This window comes from Fringilla coelebs (assembly GCF_963513975.1).
Source record: "Fringilla coelebs genome assembly, chromosome: 8".
NCBI classification, from domain to species: Eukaryota; Metazoa; Chordata; class Aves; order Passeriformes; family Fringillidae; genus Fringilla; species Fringilla coelebs.
In genome coordinates, this window is record NC_140066.1 from 33649794 (window position 1) to 33670753 (window position 20960).

General features: G+C 46.1%; 1 protein-coding gene across 3 annotated transcripts in view; it reads left to right on the forward strand.

Annotated features, from left to right (window-relative positions):
* LHPP (phospholysine phosphohistidine inorganic pyrophosphate phosphatase) overlaps positions 1 to 20960 on the forward strand; it is a 73202-nt gene that overhangs the window by 11213 nt on the left and 41029 nt on the right. For 2 of the 3 annotated variants that reach the window (XM_084210572.1, XM_084210571.1), the window contains exons 2-6: positions 246 to 433; positions 2045 to 2198; positions 4524 to 4587; positions 5500 to 5592; positions 11414 to 11485. In XM_084210572.1, coding sequence (XP_084066698.1) covers positions 246 to 433; positions 2045 to 2198; positions 4524 to 4587; positions 5500 to 5592; positions 11414 to 11485 — 571 coding nt within the window. Of the gene's footprint in view, positions 1 to 245; positions 434 to 2044; positions 2199 to 4523; positions 4588 to 5499; positions 5593 to 11413; positions 11506 to 20960 lie in introns of all 3 variants that reach the window. The other variant, XM_084210570.1, reaches the window with a different exon arrangement.

The following is a 20960-nucleotide window of genomic DNA, read 5'->3' on the forward strand; positions in this document are numbered from 1 at the left end:
GAGGATACTCTTCTCCTGGGAGCAGAAATCATCTCTCTGTGGCTCTGGGCAAACCAGGAAAGCCAAAAACTTCCCACACACATCCAGGGATGGTGACTCCACCACCTCCCTGGGCAGCCATTCCAGAACCTTATCACCCTTTCTGTACAAAACCTTTTCCTAATCTCCAACCTGCGTTTCCCTTGGCGCAGCTCGAGACTCGCGCTCTTGCCTCATCTCCCTCACCTGCTGCCTTCCCTCCGCAGGATCAAAGCCTCTGGGCTGAAGCTGCAGCTCTGCACCAACGAAACCCAGGCCACCCGGGAGAACTTTGTGAGGAAGCTGCGCGCGCTGGGCTTCGACATCTCGGTGTCCCAAGTGACCGCGCCGGCCCCGGCCGCCTGTCGCCTCCTGCGGGAGCGCGGCCTGAGGCCACACCTGCTGGTGCACCACGGTGGGACAGCGCTGGGGACACAGCCAGGGGGGAAATGCTCTGGTTTCCTCTTTGTCTTGGGACAGATGGGTTTGAAAAGCACTTGGTTCAGACTGAGATTTGTTTGTTTTTTCATGTATTGTTGGGAGCGAAGGGAAGGACGAATCTGGGGGTTTGTCGCTTGTTGCAGGCATGTTTTATGAAAAATCCTTTCGTTAGGATCTTTTCTCCTGAGAAGCTGAGAAGCTTCAGCTTCTCCATGTTTTGCTGCTTTGGAATGTGATTTGGAGAATTGTTTGCCCAGCATGTGAAATTGTTTTTACTTGATAACCAGTGACAGCCACCTGTGTCGAGGTGGTGAGCAGTCACAAGATTTTATTATCATTCCATTCCTTTCCTTTGCTAGCCTTCTGATGTCTCCTTTCTCTTTTCTTTTAGTGTAGTCTTAGTATATCATTTTCATTTAATATAATATATATCATAAAACAATAAATCAGCCTTCTGAAACATGGAGTCAAGATTCTCCTCTCTTCCCTCGTCCTGGGACCCTTGTGAACACCCCCATAGTCACTTCCATGGAATCTGAAATCAATGAGGTGTTGGAACCTTGGCTGCTGAGAATTCCAGACTTTCTGTGCTGACAGGCACTGACCCCCAAGAGAACTCTGCATTTGACCTGAGGCCGAGGAAAAGGCTTCCAAAATGGAATGATAGGACTGGGATTGTGTTGGGGTGTCACTCACTCGGGGACACTGATTGTTGGTGGTCACCAACTGTGGTTATCAATTGTTGTGGTGTTGTTGTGGGTCCCAGGATGAGGTGAGAGATGAGATTGACTCCAAGTTCTCAGAAGGCTGATTCATTATTATACTATAAGAAAATTATATACTAAAACTATTCTAAAGAAAGAGAAAGGATACATCAGAAGGCAAAACAAGAATGATAATAAAAAACCCCATGACAGAGAGCCTGACACAGCTGGCTGTGATTGGCCATTAATTAAAAACAATTCACGTGCTGGGTAAACAATTCTCCAAATCACATTCCAGAGGAGCAAAACATGGAGAAGCTGAAGCTTCCCAGGAGAAGAAATCCTGGCAAAGGGATTTTTCATAAAATATGACAGTGACAGGATTGTGGGTGTGGAGTTTGAATAGAAGTGTGCAATATCTCAGGGTGGAAAACTCAGAGTTTAAGGGTTTAGAATATAGTAATATATATAAAGCAAGATGGGGGTTTTAGGGTGGAGGCTGCTCCTTCTTCTTGACCTTTTTCTCCAGGGGTTTGGGTGGTTTTGTGTAATTGGATAAAAAAGTCCCCATTACGGGCACGGGTGGTTGGGTTTTGGGTTAAAAGTAAAAATAACTTAAGTGTCATTTCCTAATTAGACATTAATTTTATCCTTAAAAGACCTTGTAGAAAGAGAGGCAGACGTCTCCATTTTTAGTTTGTGAGAGTGAAGTGCTGTAGAACTCAGGGTTTATGAGACTGTAACATAGCTAAGAACTAACAAACATCTGAGTCCCAACAAGAAATAAGATCTCACACATTTAATCCTAGCCTTGACAGAAAAAAGCAAAGAATCCACAGTGAGGGATTTGTGATTTTTTTGGTTTTTGCCTCCTTCTGTAGATCTTGTCCCTGAATTTGCTGAGATTGATAAGACAAACCCCAACTGTGTGGTTCTTGGAGATGCAGCAGAGAACTTCACCTACGCAAACCTTAACGAGGCTTTCCGACTTCTGATTGGGATGGAGAAGCCTGTCTTGATCTCCCTTGGAAAAGGGTGAGTTAAGCCCTGTTTTCACCTCAAGTCTCTACATTTTTTAATCATGTCTTTACTGGAGGCCAGAAATCGGTGTGGGCACTCCCAGTACCGACTTCTCGGTTTTTAGTCCGTGTGCCTGGGCTGAGAGCCTGATCTGATCAGGTGCCTGTCAGTGAAGAGGACTTGTGGTGCTTCAAGAGGGCTCAAAGCCTCATAGGAATCATGGAGAGTTTGGATTTTGATGTGTGTGATCCCCAAGTGAGTGAGTATTTACTGTCTCAGAGGTGAGAACTGTCGGTTTAACTGCTGCCTCTAGCCATGTGTTCCTCTCTAAACTGAATATAAATGATTTTTCATAGTGAAGGAAACCCAAAATTTCCCAAGGCCATGCTTAAGTAAAGAGCTGTTGGTGTAGGTTTGTGATGCAGTTTGCTGCTTTTGAAGTGGCAGATCAATTGTTTTGGTAGTTTTAATGTCAGACAGCATTTTTAATTCTTCTCTGCCCATTGAGGGTAAATTTTGACCTCCTGTTTTCACACAGTGGAAAAAATCCAGCCAGGGAGTTGGAATGTTTTCCTGAAAATAATTAATTTAGGTGTATTCAGAGATTTTAAACAGAATGTTATTAATTCCTGTGCTGAATAATGACAAACCCCAACAGGAGTTATTCTTACCTGTTGTGTGATGCATGGGTTTAAAAGAGACTGTGCACGTTTATCTTGGGGAAAGGGCAGTGACAACTTTGCTCAGTGGTTCAATAGACTGTAATGGGCATGAAAACCCTTCTTAGTTTGTGGGTTATTGATCCAGCTGGGCAGAACTTATCAGTGGGAAGGAGCAGTTAAATTCATTGTGCTGCCTTACCTGACACTCTAATCCTCCAACAGGGCTGAAAAATCCTTACTGTTTCTCAGAAGGATGAGGTGAAAATGTTGACCCAACAGGAGACTGGCTAATGTACATAAAATAATCAAATTTTGTGTTATGTAATACCATATTTCAAAATTAAATGTAGAATCAACCTTTCCTTAGGAACTGTATTGTCACCAATGCAAAAAATGCTTTGTACCCTGTGCATGTAAAAGTATTTATTTGGTCATTTATTGATAGAAACAACTTTTTTTTCTTACTTCTTTGAAATATTACTTTTATTAAAAAAATAAATATTTTTGGGATATTCAGAGCTCTGTTTTCACCCAGAGCATATTGTATTTTAATTGGCTGATCATTGAGGTAATGTGAATACAAGTTCTCTGGTGAGTTCTCTGACTCAAAGGAGGGAGATTGTAGATTCTAAGAACTGTTCTCCTGACTGGAGAAGCCTCATGGATGCAAAGGGCCATCCACAAAACCCAGCTTCATTTTCAGCCTGCAGAACCAGCACAGCTGGGTGGCCTTTGCAAGGTGCCTGCCCTGGGCCAGCAGGTTGCTTTTGGTAGAAGTTTGAGTTCATTCCATAGAAAACAAAAGTGTCAGAGTCACTGAAGCAGAATGCCCTGCTCCTGGAAATGGAGTGATTTACATTTAGCATCTGTTTTGGGCTGAGAGTGGGAATTGGCTTTGTAATTTCTTCTGTCATGCCACTGTCAGAAAATTAAGCTGTTTACGCCAGACTATGGAAGGTTAATGGCTGTTCCAGCAAAGGTCAAGTGGTCATTTTAAAGGAAGGCTGTGCTGAATAATCGAAAATGGCAGAAGGATAAGGCATAAAATCTTGGCTGACTGCTCATCCTGCCTTTTTTCCTGTCATACAGAAACCTGTCTTTTCTCTGCCCAGAGCTTCGAAAACCTGCCTGAATGTGAAATGCTGTTCCAGAAAACCTTTCTAAAGACACCTTCTAATTCCATCAGCTTCATGGCCATGGGAGCATCTTTAGAAGGAACAGAATTCAGCTTGGATGGCTGATAAAGAGGATTTCCTGGTGTGGGAGGCTGAGACAGCAGTGATGGTCCTGTCTGACGGTCTGTCTGTTCCTTGCAGGCACACTGAGGAGGGGTCACAGCTGCTGGCTGGGGCCAGCCCTCACCCTTTACCTGCCAGGGCTCTCTGTGCAATAATGCACAGCCCAGTCCATCCTGCTTCAAGCACACTGAAATCCCTCTGAACCAGGGATGTTGTTCCCAGATGGGCATCTGGGATCCTTTCCCTGAGCATTGCACAGTCCTGAGCCTGTCCTTCCCCTAACTCCTGGTGTTAAACCTGGCCTGGGATTTTCTGATTACTTGACTTTTTATGCAGCCATATGGACATCCATAAAGGCCCAGAAATAATAAAATGTGGTTTCTTTGTCTTTAACTGCCAGCATTTTCATTTCATGGGAATTTTATCACTTTCATTTCCAGACGCTACTATAAAGAAACTGATGGGCTGAAACTTGATGTTGGAGCATATATGAAGGCACTGGAGGTATTTTATAGCTGGAATTGTGCTTGCTCACCCTGTGCACCTTGTTAAAAGAGTAACTGGCATAAATATGGGTCATCTTCTGTAATTACTCACCTTGGTGGAGGGAGTTTCCACACATTGAAACTCATTTGCTGCATTCTAAAGATGGGCAGATTAATTTCTTTTCTGCCTTTGTTCTTTGTTTTTTCTTGGTTTAAATTTGTTTTACTTAAACCATGAACTTTTTCTGTTGTGGAAGAAGTTCATGGTTTAAGTAAAACAAACTTATTGCAAGTGAGGCCCTTGAAAGGAGGAGTCAGACAAGAAAAAAGTGGAATATTGTGTGCAAGATACCCAGGAAAACCTGAAGGTCTGTGTTACCTGTTAGGCTTTTGTCTAGGAACAAGCAAGGAACAGTTTTTTTCAGTATAGCACTGATACTTCGTTGCAGGAAAATGTAACTTGTAAAATCTGTTTTTTCAAGCGTAACTTTTCAAAACCCGGATTTGAAACTTGATTTTTCACTTGGATCATTAAAATCATGCCAGGTGGTTGAAGAAATCCTCTATATCTTTTAAGGCTCTCCAGGAGTTTTGATAGCTTTATATAAAGAATATTTATTACATCTCGGAGTGATGCTCCTAACAAAGTGAGCAGTACTGGAACTGAGTCTGCAAATTACTCAGTGATGGAGAATGTGAAAGATTTCTACCTTGAGGTGTTTCAAGAGCATTTTGTCTCCTGCCAGAAAACTTAACACACTTCTGTTATCCAAATTCTCTGATATTTACCTTCACCTGCTAATCCATTGTGTTATTTAAGGGCAAAAATCAATAATCACAAAGGTTTTATAACTGGAGTTATGGAGTTGAACAAATCCTTTTCCAATCAGCATTTTTTGTGTTTCTCTCTTTTTTTTTTTTTTTTCCCCAGTATGCTTGTGATATCCAGGCTGAGGTGGTGGGGAAACCAGCAAAAGGGTTTTTTGAGTCAGCCCTGGCAGAGCTGGGAGTTCCACCAGAGCAGGTAAGGTTGAGGTGCCATGCCCATGGGCTGTGCCATACATTTGTGCCCACTGGTGCTTTTTTCCTGCTTTGCTGTAGCTTTGATAAGTTACAGAAGAGGCTGAAGGAGAATGTGACCAGGGCTCAGTGCCTGGCAGAAGAGGTGCCCTAATGCCTGGCAGTCTGCTTGGGTGGCTGCATTGATTCCAAAATGCCATTTATTTCCTGTGCTGTCACACTAACTACCTTTTTTAGTAAAAGAAAAAGGCAGAAGTAAAATAATTTATAATTTTGGTGAATAGGATGCACTGATTGACCCCAAAACCCCCTCCTGTATTTTTGGCTTTCCAGAAACATGCTGTGCTTCCTCAGCACAGCCCATTTTCCCCTCTCTGTGGCTGTTCCCAGCTCCTCCTCATTGATTTGTTGTTCTGTCACACAGGACATAAGGATGAGTATGAGAAGCCTCACAAACAGCAGTGAATTACAGCACAATAATTCCATCAGGGGGGTTTGGGTGACATTATAAACAACAGGAGTGAAGTTTGGGGTGGCTTGTAGGTCCCTGGAGCCTGGAGATGAAATTATGGCCCTGTAATTCAGCATGTGCTTGGGTTTTGCTTTATTACAGAGTGGGGAGATGGAAAAGACCTAGTGGGCCATCTAATCCATCTCCTTCCCCATGCAGGAATGTTCCCTGCTGCACAGTTATTAATGGTTTGTCCACAGTGGTTTTCAGAGAGCCAAACAACTCTCAGTGCCCTGGGGATGGTGTTCAGCCCAGTGGGTCTTGGGGGAAGGCAGCCTTTCCTGAGATATATCAGGATATTTCCCTTTTAAACTGCATCTCCTTGTTTCTAGTTTTACTCTACTTAACAACCAAAATAACTTCCTGGACATTTTCTCCATCCAATTATCTCCAGACTTGCTATCATTGCAGGAGGGGTTTTTTTTGCTAAAGCTGTAGTTTAGTTCTGCTGCTTCCCTCCCTTCAGTCCCCCTGCTTTTTTCTGTGCTCCCTTCAGTCTGTCCATATCCTCCCAGGAATGAGATAGCCCAGTCTGGACTATCCCTGGAATACCCAGGTGCAGAACTCCTGTCTCTAAGTCCTTGCCCCAGGAAACAAATGTGATGTGATGTGATACATCACCAACCAGGCTGGCAAAGCTGGTCCACAGGGTGAGCCCTGTGCAGTGGTTCCCATCAGCTTCAGGAGGATTTATTCTGGGTACAGAAAAGCAGGAATAGTCCCCAGAGGAGATTATTTACTCATTCTCTGCTATTTTCCGTGTCTGCTGCTCGTGCCTAACTTTATATTTTGTCAGAATTTTGCCCTTTTTTCATGTTGTTTCTAATGTTGAATGCCATCAAGCTGTTGTAGTGATAGGTCTAGTTTGTAGGTCTAGTGTTTTATAATTAGGGAGTTTGGGAGTGAGGGGAGTGTGTTCCTAACCCAGGAGGAGTGCAGCAGACCCCACTGGATAATGACACCCACCATGGAAACAATAATCCACACTGCTGGAGCTAAAGCCTGGATCATGATTCACACACATGTAGGAGAAACAAATTCCAAACTGCCTTAGTTCTGGCATCTTTTCCTAACTTTTGAGTGCTTGACCTTGTGACTTCAATGTATTTTTGGAGAAGGATTTGCAGGTTGGTTTAGCTTGTGGTACACAGTAATAAAACCTCATTATTTTTAGTTTAAAACCTCAGTATAGTCACTTCAGTAAGTTCCTGTAATGCACTGCATTACATTTTAATCTGTCTCCTGGATGAATTCTGCATTTGTAGTAACATGACAGGGGCTGGTTTTACCTTCCTTTGCTTTTACAAAATGTTTATTCCAATAATTTATTCCACCTGTGGAATGCTTTTAATCCATACCATCATTAAACCATTTTAGATGAGCTGTGCTTTTGAAAACATACTACAATTTTCTTTCACTTGGCTTTTAATGAAAAATACCTTTTTAATAAAGCTGTCTCACCACAGTAATTTGAGACAGTGGCAATTCTGAAATTCCTCAAGCTGCTTTAATCAATAAAGTTATCACCAGTCATTTCCCTTGATAACTGCTTCTTACTGAGACCCTGACTCTGCCTTCTGCTGCTGAGATGTTTTCAGCCTGCACTTAGAGTAAGAGGAACTCCCTAAAGTCCAATTTTCATTTTAACCTTTCCTCAATGGCCTAGAAATAACAGATTGCCAGTATTACTTTAATAGATTGGAAATTTAAACCTCTTAGAGGTAACCAGACCTATCTTACAATTCAGTGCTATGACAAAGAATAACACATCTTAAAGGTTACTGAAATGCCTAATTCACGTGTTTTAGGGCAGCTGTTAACAGTGGATGATTTTTACAGCTTTACAATAAAACCTAAATAATGTTAAGGTTCTGGTAGTTTTATATAATCATAAAAAGTTCTCTCTGTAGCAAATTATCCTGCTTTAATGGGAGTTATGGCAGGTCATGCTGGAGTCCATAAACTGCTGGTAGTTAAGCAAACCCACCTGCAAGCCTCAGGTGGGAGTTAGTGGTGCATGAGAGCAGAGAGGTCACCCAGGGGGGCACAGGGGACCTGCTCCTGGGCCAGCATCCCCTCCTTGCCCACCAGCCCAACAGGGCAGGGTCTTCCATCCCAAAATAAAAGTGCCCAAGGGAAGTTGGAAGGTTCCATCCAGCTGGAATCTTAGTGGGAACTGTCTGGCCCTGCACCTTTGGACTTCTAAGATAGAAACAAAATTAACATTGATGTGGGATCCTGCAGCCTGGGATATGATTCCTTGGGTGAAGGAGAACAGGGAGAAAAGCAAATGTGTTGTATTTCTGGTCTAAAGGGATTTAATGCATCAAGGTGTGGTGTATAAGCTTTATTTCCTCATGGTCCTAGCACATTTAACTTGAGGTCATTAAATCTATAGCAAAAAATCTGTTTAGGCATTAATGTGTCTGACTCTAGAAGCATTCTCTGTGCTAAATATTCTGGTGGAGTTAGCACACTGCCTTCTGTGCATCTCTGTTTGCATCCTGCATGGGCTTCAGCCTCCAAAATCCCCCATCTGAGGGCTGGCTAACTCAGGATGTTCTCATCTTTCTGCCTCCTTCATTTCCTTTCTCTGTAATTCCTTTTCTGATCAGACATTTTCCTGTCACCAGTTAATGAATGCTGAAACTCTGTCTATGGACAGACAAAACCTACCTGTGGTTCCCACTCACCACCCCAGCAGCATCTCTAAAAGATTTATTAGTTTTGGCTGCTGAGGGTCTGTGGCACTGCTGACTGTGGGGAGTATATTTTGCCTTTCCACCCCAAATTCCTGGGGGCTGTGTTGATCTCCTCTGTTCTCCCTGCCCCTCTGGGCTGAGTCTGGTGGAACCCTTTGAGAGCAGTGTTTTCCCTCAGCTCTGGTACATGTGCTTTATTTGCTGTGTGTGTACAACCACACACCACCTCTCACCATCTTAGGGAAATAGAAATTACACCCACCTTCCTTCTTGGAGGATTTGTCTTAAAACCCAGATAGTCACTGCATTTTTTCCCCTTCTTTTTAGTTAATTTGTAGCCAATCTAAAAAAAAGTAACTTTTGCCAAAGGATTGAACAGATTAATGGTTTGATCCCTGTGTAAAATGTGAACACAAATGGAGATCTTTTAATTCCAGCTTTCAGTGGCTATATGACCTTTCAGTTTTATATCTTTCTCTCTCTTCTTACCATATTGCAGTCAGAGAGGAAGTTAAACCCAGGTTTGACAGGTAGAGTTTTTTTATTTCCCTTGACAGCACACCTTCTGACCTCTATCTTCTTGCCAATGATTTTTTAAATCCTAAATGATTTTGGAATAATTGGTCCTCCTTTAGTGATTATTGCCCTTCACTGATAGTAAATCTGTGAAATCCCTGGGGGCTGGAGCACATTTTTGTATGCGTGTGCCACAAGCTGGCCTGGACAGGCATCGCTGCTCAGCTGCACTGCCAGAGCTGCCAGAGTCTTGCAGGAAAACTTCCCTGGATGGGGTAAAATGCAGCCCTGGTGGGCAGGAGGGGGCTTGCTTGGAGAGGCTGCCCTGCTCTGCCCTTCCTTGTCACAGGAAATTCCTTTTAGGATTATTAGGACACGGCACTGAGATTGCCTTTGCATCCCGAATGTTGGGATTGGGGCTGAGTGAGGGCATGAGGCAGTGCAGGTCTGTTCCCTCTCACCCTCAGGGAGATGCTGGAAGGAATTCTGTAAGAAAAAGGAATTGTAATCTCTTAAAGCCAGTGGTTGAGAGTGATTCAATATCCTGGAGCAGCCTGGGGGGAATTGGTAAGGGTGCTTGGCTGAGGATGGTGTTGCCAGGTTCTTGCAGCACCAGTGGATTATTCCCTTTTCCTTATCCACATTTACATGTTTCATTTCCTAATTACTTAAATCTAACCCATCATTTTCTCCCCATTTCATGCTGAGTTGCTGGTTTGGAAGAGCACTAAGGAAAGGTGAACTATCTACAGGAGAAGCTGTCCCGTATTTACATGTTTGTAGCTCAGTTTGGTTTATGAATCCTCTCAGAAAATTTAGGTATATCCTGAGATTTCCTTTACATGCAGTGTGATATGTGGAAGAAGATCCTGTTGCAATTAGATAATTCATAAAAATAGCACAGGAGGTTTAGTATTTTTATTCTTTCTCAAGCAAAACAGAGCTGGGGAAGGGATGGAAATTCAGGCAGGAATGTCTGGAGCTGGAAGGTACCGTGGTTGTGAAAGCCAGGCAGTTACATTTATGAAGCAAAAGGCTGATTTAAAAGATGAAAATAAATTAGTTAAAGATGCAGCTAACTCTGTATTAGACAAAATTCAACTTGAATGCAAAAGGTGAAAAAAAATCTGATTGTTAAACCACATTACAGACTTTCAAGTCTGTGCCTCCCCAGTTTTAGGTGCTGCCTCTGTTCTCTGCAGAGTAATCCAGAACACCTTTGGGAGGTGTAAAGCTGATTTTTTGGATCATTAATGGAAAATTGCTGTTTTGTGTATGTACTGGGTTTTGTTGAAACTATAAAGTGGCATTCCCAATCATTTTAAATTTGGAGAGTAGAATAAATACAGTAATTTGTAATGCAGGATGATAAGCACTTGAAATTTTGGTGATGTGATTGTCAACAGAAAGGACCCCTTGGTTGATACACTCTGATCTAATAATTATCTTTAGCAGAGGCAGGAAGGTGCTATGTGCACTCTTTTTATCAAGCACCAGACAAATCTTAGCACCACCAGTTACTTTTTTGGTAATCCACTCACTTTTGTTTATTAATATTGGCATATACTTAAACTGATGGTAACACAAACAGTGCTGGTCCTGTACGCATAGTGTCATTCTGTGCAAAAATGAATAAATTCCATTTTGCAGTGATTTCCTGTATCAACCTGAGAACAGGTTGGGATCAAGCTTTCAGTGATTACAAGCTTAAGCTTTTGACCAGCCTGTAGAACACCAGATTTAAGAAGTTAAGCTTAATTTAAGCTGCTTGGAGCATAGCAGGAATGGATTGTTAGGAACAGAAGAGGCCTAACTTCATAAAACTCACCGTTTTCTTTCAACTGTGCCCCAAATCCCTTTGATTTCTGTGATTGATTACAAATTGTACAGGTGTGTGCTGTGCCAGTGCCCTGCTGGAGGAGCTCTGGCATGAATTTCCCCCAGGGCGGGATGACTTTTAATCAATACGGTGACAATATTATCGCGTTTAATTTGTCCGGTGGCAGCGTTAGACCTCAAATCAAGCTCTTGGTTATGTCGGGGGAGGGTGACAGATGGCAGAAATGAACTTTCCCTGTATTTCACTGCCCTGACAGGCCATCATGATCGGGGATGACATTGTGAGCGATGTCGGGGGAGCCCAGCAGTGCGGGATGAGAGCGGTGCAGGTGCGGACGGGCAAGTACAGGTCAGTGCTCACCCTGCACTCCCAGAGCAGAGCCCCGAGGCCAGGCTTTGTCCCTGCCTTTCCCCATCCTTTCCCCTTGCTCTCAGTGTAGGTTTGCATTTGTTGTCTGCCCAAGCACCTCCTTGTGCAGCACAGACTTGGGTGGATGGTGACATTTCCTTGTAGGAAAGCGCTGTGTGAAAGTAGCAGGAAGGGGAGTACAGACTGGCTTTGATCTTTTGAAGGAATATTTTCTGCTAAATTCCTGCTGTATTTTTTTTCATCACAGCACCTAGAACTGATCTATTTCCTGGGGTTTGCTTATTTTTTTTCCTGCTGCTGCACGAAGGGGTTGTACACTTGATATAAGACATGTCAGGGGTTATATTATTGGGATTATAAAATTAGACTGTTGACTCAGCCATCCCTGTGGGTCAGTGATCTCTCACAGCTTTAGGAAGGGCTCCATATGTCTGCCCTTGCCTCCAGACACACATTCAGCAGTGAGGTGTCTGAAACACAAGAGCTGCTTCCCCAGCTCTCACCTTCCCAGAGTGCAGGGTCCTGTAGGGTCACCCATGGCTCCAAAAGCAAACCCCTCCTTGAGCAGCTGTCCCCATGGTCTGTGCTCTCACTGAGCTGTCACAGAGCCAGAGTGCACCTCTAAACAGGACATGGCCCAGTGCTGAGCAGCTTGGCTTTGAGGTCAGCTCAAGGTGACTCCAAATACAGTGCAGAGATCTGTCCTTCCACCTGACATCCTGATCCCACACCAAAATCTCATTTTAGCCATCTCCCCTTACCCAGAACCATGCCCCCTTTGCCATCTGATGTCATCTGTATTTTCACAGTTTTTCTTCACTTTCAAATCCTGAGACTGTAAAAGAAGGATGCTCCTTTGGGGGGGGAATACAGCACGTGAAAATCATGCTTGCCATAAACTATCTGAAAAGTTATTTTGCTTGTTTTCAAGTCAATCTGTTCCTCCATATTCCTTTTTAGTTGGTGTAAGGTGATAAAATAATACCCTGTGCCTTAATTCTAATGGGCTAGTAAGTGATGGTTTCTGAGGAAAAACATTCAGTTACAGGTATATTGTATTTTCTGTAATTTTAAGATAGTACATCTGAAAATCAGATCTGTATCTGAATAAAGCTTGGGAAATCCCAAAAGTTAAAAAATTAATTATATAGTTTCTGCTTTTGGGATTATTTGTCTGTAATCTTTGTAGTCCCAGGAGCTGGACTTGATGGTCCATGCAGGTCCCTTCCAAATCAGGACTTTCTATGGCTCTAATCCCATCAGGTTCCTAATAGAGAAAATAAGGATTCAGTGCTTGATTTTATGCTGATATGAATGGGATCGCTTTGCAAATCCACATTTTGTTGCCACAGAGACCCAGGTGCCAGCAAAGAAGGCATCTTTGCACACAAAGGTGAATTAGGTCTTTGCTGCTGACCAGAGCTCTCCTGTCCCGTGCTTTGCCCATCATGGCACGTGCCCCAGGTGATGTTGCATCCCCCCTGCTCAGGCATGGCACAAACTCTGTGTGCACAAACACACATAAATGTGTGTGATCATGTGCTAGAGAGGCATTTCTTGTGTTGAGTTTGAGTCATGAATTCCCTGCTGAAAGGGAGCAGCTGGCTGTCCTAGAGGGGGAACAAAGGTTGTGTTTCCTCTTTCAGTGTGTGGTCGGTGCTTCCTCAGCTCAGGCACTGTTGCAGAGCAGTCAAATACAGATGAGCGTTTCTCTCAGTTCCCTGTGTTGTGCCAGCCCTGCTGTCAGCAGCTGGCAGTAAAATGAAGTAACTCCTGTTTGCCAGGAGAGGTCAGAGGTGTATCTATATTTTTCAGAATTACTTATTTAGTACACTGAGAAAATCGAGGCACGCGGTGAGGAGAGACAGAAAATAAACAAGTGATGGGCAGGATAAATTAAAAATAAATAAATAAAAAAAATTTAATTATTTGGTGGTGAGGTTAGTTTAAAACCTGATATACAGAGGTCCTGTCTTTGCCTTTAGCCTTTGATGACACAGAGTTCTGTGCTGCACCCGAGCACCTCTGGATGGCATCATTGGCTCGTGCACGTTGTCAGCCACAGCCTGGGGCTTCCCCACCATCCTGGGGTGTTTGTCCAAAAATCTTCTAAAGCACAGAGGTGTCAGGGTTTGGCTGCAAGTGTTGGTGCAGTGCTGCTGGTGGGATTGCTGAGTGGTTTGGGTTGGGGTTGTCCCCCTCTTTCCTCACCCAAAGGATGTCCCCAGCTGCACAAGTGTGCTTGGGGCAGCTCTCCTGCTTTCAGGGCTCAGTGCAGTTTACATGAACATTTTAGGCAAAGGTTCTTCCCCCAGAGGTGCTGGCACTGCCCAGGCTCCCCAGGGCATGGGCACGGCCCCAGGGCTGCCCCAGCTCCGGGAGTTTGGAGAGCCCTGCCGGGGACAGGGTGGGATTGTTGGGGTGTCTGTGCAGGGCCAGGAGCTGGACTGATGATCCCTGGGTCCCTTCCAGCTCAGGATACTCTCTGATTCTACAGTTTTGTGGTTTTTAAGATCTGCTGCCCACCCAGGTTGTGCAGGGATGTGCCCTGGGGTTTCCTCCTCCCCAGGCTCTCACCCTCCTGAGCTCTGCAAAGTCTCTGCACTGCTGGCTGCTCTCAGCATGAGATTCAAAATATGGATTAAACATTCAGTTTTGGGCCACCTTGCATGGAGTCCTGCAAGTTGGCTCCTTTGTCTTGCTTCTCTTGGATCTTTAAAGTCAATTAAAATCTGTGCAGCCTATTTCCTTTAATATGACACACTTTGCCTGTTCCCCCTCCATCCCAAGTGCTGAACTCTTTCTCAGTAGCCAAAGCAGGCATAGATCAGTCCAAGAAAAGCTAAAAATAATGAAACAGAATAAAACTTCTGCTGGCACAAATGAGGGCAAAAGTAGGGGAAGGTGAGGGAGGGGATAAGATTGGTGTGTTGGGTGACCTGACAGAGGGTGAATAGCTGTGCTGGCCTTTATTGAGTGTAAATTCCAGGTGCAAAGGGTCAGTCTGGGCTGCAGGTTTCTCCTCTCTGTCCCATGCCCAGGACAGAGCAGGCCATTGCTGCAGGGCTGTGAGATTTGTCAGCATTGGGAAATGTGATGCCAGTTCCAGAATTTCTGTGCACACCTGGCCAACATCTTTCCCATCTAGGGAAGAGCATGTTCTTGTCTTCCAGCTCGGGGCATGTGCTAATTCCACTTGCAGCTAATTGGCCTTGACATCAAACCAATGATTCCCACAAGAACTATTGATTCTGCAATGCTGTGTAATATCCTCATTCCTTTTTGTAGCCTGCAAGTTAGAGCAGAGAAAAATGACTTTGAGGCTTTTCCAAGTGTCTCCCTGTACCTCTGGAAACAGCTTCCAGGTGCATCAGATGGATCTTGGCAGGGGGTAAAAATTGCTTCCCCCTTCTACTCGTTGTTATTTTGAGATTTTGGTTTGTAAATAATGAACTTTGCATTGCTGGTGTGTGGCAGCAGCCAGGAATACTCATGGCCCACTGCCCCTGCTCACCTGTGAGCTCTGGGCTGGCTTTGGAATGTGGCAGTGGGGATTCATCCCCTCTCAGTGCCCCCCTGGGGTTTCCTTCCTGGGATTAGGGATTTATCTGGTGGCCGTGGCTGATGCTGACATCAGAGTCAGCATCCCTGAGCTGCCTCATTACAGACATCAAGGATTCCCCAGGGATGGAGGCCCTGAGAGCTGCCATCTCCTGCCAGCTCTGCCACTGCTCTCCAGAACTGGGTCAGGTTACTTCATGTGTCCCTGCTTTTTAATTATCCTCTGAGAATAATTACCCTGCCTTCCTTAATAAAGTGGCTTGTGATCTGTTCCTCTTGCCTGGTTAAAGAAAACACACAGAATTTGTAGTAAAGTGGCTTGCTAGGAGAGAAATCAAAATGTGACCAATACAAAAGTTGGGGCAGAGAAGTCTTTTAGGCTGACTGAGGATTGGGAAAAATAGGTTCTGCCATTTAATGAAGTTACAAAAGTATTCTTAAAAAACATCCCACACATAGATAAATTCACTGCTGTCACTGTGTAATTCAGTGACACTCATGACAACTTCTGAGAAGAAATAGTCACCTCTTGCTGCTCTGCAGAGAAGGAGCATCCCTCCCCTCTCCCTTTCCTGCTCCCTGTGTTACCACCCCAGCCAAGATGAACAATTTTGTGAGTTCTTTCCCATCTCCTGGGTACCAGCAGTGGGTAATGAGAACAAGCAGGCAGAGGCACTCCCTTTGTGCAGAAACACAACCAGAGGCACTCCTAGGGCCTCACATCCTGATAATTGAGCCTGTTGCAAGTATTAAATGGAAAGAGTTCCAACCCATATTTGCACTGTGAAAAGCTGTATTACCATTCATGTTGGTTAATGTCTTAAGCAATGTTTATTACAGCTGGGGTCAGTGAGTTGGTTGTGGTGGCTGATGGCAGGCAGTCCCACAGCCTTATCACCCTTTATTGCATATTCAAATTATGGTTTGGTCTGACTACGAGAGGATCTTCACATGTTTTTATCAATTTCTTCACCAGTTTGGTTACCATAATATTGGAATCAGCTTTGCAGAGGAAGCTCAGAGTAAATCCTGCAGTGCCTTAGTGTGTACATCTGATCACAGCCTTCCACCTTCCCAGTATATTCCAGTGTCCACTCACAGAGATTACTAGCTCATGCATAAATTTAATTATCTTCAGCCTAAAAGAGAAATGTGAGTTTGAGGGGGATTTATTAGCAGGTAATTTATTTATTGGTAGCATAATAAACCTCGAGGGAGCAGTGTGTGCTCAGGACACAGCCGTGCTGTGTGCTAATGTGCTGCTCTGAGAAAAATCAGCCTGGATATCAGAAATGAGATCAATCTGCAATGAGAGCAGGAGAAATAAAGGAGGAATGGATCAGGTGAGGGAGGAAAAGCAATATTCCTCAGGAGCCTGACAGTTCTGCTCCCTGCCTGTGCAGTGACAGACGCTGCAGTCGCCTCCCTCACCTGCAGCCCTTGGGAAGGGAGGCAGTGTGCCCTGGCACTGACCACATCAGCTGCAATTCTGCTTCCCCTCTTGCCTCACATCCTCCCAGCTCCTGCAGCAGCACAGGCAGCTCAGGATTCTCTCCTGAAGCTGACAAAGGGCTGGAAGAGGAGGAGCTGGTGCCAGTTTCTGCTACCTGAAGCCAGAGGCAGCAGGAGCTGTGGGGACACGTGGCTCAGCTGGTTTGATGTATGGGACCAAAGCACCTCCAGGCCCTCTCTGACAGCATCCAAAGCTAATGGCCTTTCTTCTTTCATTCCCTTTGCTCTGGTGCCTGGATGTCTTGGCAGGACGTGCTCTTCCAGCCTGGGCTGGCAGCCACCCTCCCTCCACAGCCCCTGCCCTGCCTGAGCAGCACCAGAGCCCTTGGCAGCTGCTTGTCCAAAGTGTTTTCCTTTCCCTCCTGCTGCAGATACACAGGTCCTGAGCTGAGCTGGTGGCAGTTCAGGGCTCCCACAGGCTGTGTCCATCTGCACAGCACCTGTGACCTGAGCTGCAGGGCCCAGGGGATGGTCCTTGCTTGTTTTTATCCCTATTTTTATCCCTTTTCTCAGCACCTGCACAAGGCTGCAGTGGAACTTTCCCCAGTGAAGGAGCTTTTCTCACCATTTGTCCCTTGCAGAGCACTGAGCTGCAGCAGCTTGTCCAGCCTTTGGCAGCATTGATGAGTTCCTTACCAATGGAAAACCCCTTTATTTCTGTGAAAATGCAGATGAGAGCGCTGAAATGTGCTGTAGAAAGGGCACAGCTGGGACAGCTGCACAATTTGGGTTTCACTAGAGATTTCCTTTATTTTAAGCACAGGTTCTTCCTCTCTGCTTGTCTTTTTCCTGTAGCTAAATATCCTCCAGGCTCTTTGGTGTTGCAGGGAGTCCTCTCAGACTGCTCTGATTGATAAAACCAAGGAAGAGCTTTGTTTTCAAAGGAAGGGAGAAGCAAATAAGAGAGAGACAGGCCAAGTCAGCTGCTGATGTAACTCCCTTGAAGCAAATGGTTCAATATCTGAAGTTTAATCTGACTTGGGCCCTTGCTTGTGCTGTAAACATGCTGGGGAGCAGCAGTGCCAGAACAGAGCCTTGTGCTGGCACCCTGCAAGCCCAGAGCACCTGAACATTCCTGTTTTTATGCTGCTCTGTGTGCCCATGGATGCTGGAGAGTCCCTGCAGGCTCAGCCAGTGACTTTTTTTTTTTTCCCTCTCCAAGTGGGTTCAGCCAGCAAACCCAGAGTGGCACCTTCCACCCCTGGAAGTGTCCAGGGCCAGGCTGGACAGGGCTTGGAGCAACCTGGGATGGTGGAAGGTGTCCCAGAAGGTGGGACTGGGTGGGCTTTAAGTCCCTTCCACCCCAAACCAATCAATTCTGTGATTCCAGCAGCTGCAGAGGGGATGCAGATTTTGTTGGGATGCAGGGGACAGGGGCTGCTGCCCTCCAGCAGCCTCTGCTGGGCTGGTTTCATCCCTTTGGGAGGGTGGTGGGACTCACAGGGTCAACAACAAAGCAGCCAGCAGTGCCAGCTGCAGCCTGGGATGTGTGGGAGTGCTGGTGTGCTGCAGCAGGAGCTCCAGTGCAGGGTGAGAGAAGGGCTTGGGGTGCAGGGCAGCTCTGCCCCTGCTCCTGGCGGGGTGCAGGCAGCCTGCAGCTGGCCTGGGACGTGACTCACTGTCACACTTTGCCCCCAAACCATCCCAGTTGTCACTTGTCTGTGGTTTGCAGGGGCTGTCAGCAGTGGGTATGGTTCCACCTCAGCCCTGCTGAGAGGAGCTCGTTCAGCACACGGGGCTGCTGCTGCTGCTCGGGGTCTGCATCCTCTGGGCCTTTGAGCTCCAGCCAGAAGCCTCCCTACAAACCAGGGTGTGTGCCTGTGGGGAGCAGAGGGAGAGCCTGGCTGCTCTTTGGGTGGGTCTGCAGCTCATCTCAAAAGCTTTCCCTTACTTCAGTGCTCTGTGTGCACAGCAGCACAGCCCTTGCTTAAATGGCCACAGCACAGCACAGGCACTGGCTGATCAGGTGCTGCAATTAGGGAAATTAGTGCAGTGGGTCTGATGAGGAGCAGCTGGGGGGGCTCAGCCTGGAGAAGAGGAAGCTCAGGGGGGACCTTCTTAGTCTGTAGTGCTTGGAAGGGGGGATGCAGCCAGGTGAGTGTCAGTCTCTTCTCCCAGGCAACGACAGGACAAGAGGAAATGGCCTCAAGCTGTGCTGGGGAGGCTTAGATTGGATATGGGGGAAAATGTCTTCACAAAAAGGTTTGTCCAGCTCTGGCACAGCTGCCCAGGGCAGTGGTGGAGCCCCTGTCCCTGGAGGGATTAAAAAGCTGTGTGGATGTGGCACCTGGGGCCGTGGGTCAGGGGCACTGACAGGAATTTGGGGAGGCAGGGTGGGTGATGGAGCTGTCAGAGCCAGGGGGGTGGGTGGGTGGGAGCCACAGGGCCCTTCTCCATCCCCATTTCCAGGGGGCTCTGTGGGGCAGGACACAGCCAGCAGACTCGTGGAATAACAAGAACTGTCCAGCTCAGCTGTTGGCTGCACAACAGAGTCCAGGCCTAAAAATAGGAGGATGTCTGACCCCAAAGTGAAGGATTTTCACTTGAAACCCAGCCTGGCACCCACCCAGGGTGACATCATCCAGAGGGGAAGTTGGAAAAGCTTCCAAACTCGTTGCTTTCCGTGGAGAAGTGCTAAATGCATGTGTCAGCAGATAATCCAGCAGCACATTTGCTGTGGCCATGAATCAGGGGAGAGAGGAACTGGGAAGGAGGGACCTGAAGGGGGAGAAACAGGCTTGGAGCTGCAGGTTGGAAAGGAGTTGTAGGAGTGCTGTCTGTGTCTAACTGGAGGATAGATGACAAAGTCCCATTGGGGCTGAGTCTGTCCTGTGAAGATTACATTTTTCTTTCCTTTGAAGTGTGCTAAAAGTTACTGTGCTGCTCTCAAGGTTCTTTCTGGCTGTGAAACCACCCAGTGCAAGTGCTTGGATACTGCTGGAGGTGGCCATGGGAGCATCTGAGAGGGCCAGGTACTGCCTGACTCCCTTGGTTTGGGCTCTCTGGTGTTTGAAGCAGCTTTTCCCAGGCTAACCTTCAGGGATTTGATCCAAATCTGTGCTCACGTGGCGTGGGTGACCTTGCTGTTGTTCTGTGCTCGAACACAGTTCCTCATCCTTCTGTGCTGAGCTGCTTTTTCTTCTGTAGAAGTGACAGTGTGTATAAAATGTGGTGGCAGCTTTCCTCTGAAACTTGGTGTCTTTTCCCTCTGGATGCTGCCAGGCAGCTCCTGTGCTCACCCTCTAACGAGGACACCTTTCCCTCAGTGCTGAAATTTGTAGCTCTTTTGAGATGATGAAAGCTGAGTGTGATATGAGGAGTCTCCTCTGTCTGTTTTCCTTCTCCCTTTTAAATTCTCATTATGTATTTATGATGCTGTTGTAGCAAGGATGCCTGGAGCACAACCATGGGCACTGTTTGGTCTCTGGGTCCCCAGTGAAGCTGAAAAAGCTGCTGTTGTTGTGTAAACACTGTGTCAAGAGCTGATTTCATGTCTGCTGCTGGGCATTTTCACCCAACTCTGATAATGAAAAGAGGGAAAGGGTTTTACCATGTCAACATAGACATCTGATAGGAAACCAATTTATTGGGTAGAGACTGAGAGCAGGGCTCAGGCACACCAGCCCTTCCTTCTTGGGGTTTTAGCACTCTTAGATCATTACAGCAGTGAAACTGGTTGTGTGCTGGGAAATGACGTGGCTGTGGTTGCAGAGGTGCTGCACTGGCACTGCCTGAGCAGATGATAGCCCAGGCAGGGTCAGGAATTTGCTTCCATGCCAGCATCAAATCCATGGCCCAGACAGGAGCTTGACCAGTTTTTCCATGGTTTACCTTTTTTCTACATGAGAGCTTGAAGCCTGCCTGAGCCAGGGACAGATCTCTGCTTGCAGCCAGACTGTGAAACCTCTGAGCTTTTGATCCCTGGCACTCCTTATGAGGCACAGCCCAACTGGAGCAGCTGGGTGAGTGGCAGGGGCCTAAACCTGAGCAGCTGGGATAAATCTGGCACTCCAGGAGTGAGTGGCAGTCCTGCTGCAGCCCCAGCACTGAGCCTTCATTGCACTGAGCATTAGTGGAGCTGACAGACGTGAGAGTGAGCACACGCTGGACGAGCCAGCTCTCCTTCTTGCAGACGGAGCACTTTTATTTTTCCTTGCTGGTTGAGATGTTCTAGCAAACACTCGACTTCCTTGTCATCCTTAAGCTATGTGGAGAGGTGGGGAGTTGCCTTTTTACCCGAGCAAATGGACTTCTGCTTTGAAAAGTCCCTTCCTGCAGTTTTTGGCGCGGCTGATCGCTCTGTTCTCAACAGCCCCTGAGCTTTGTGATGCAGTAGTTTTGTACAAAGCTGTATTTTTATC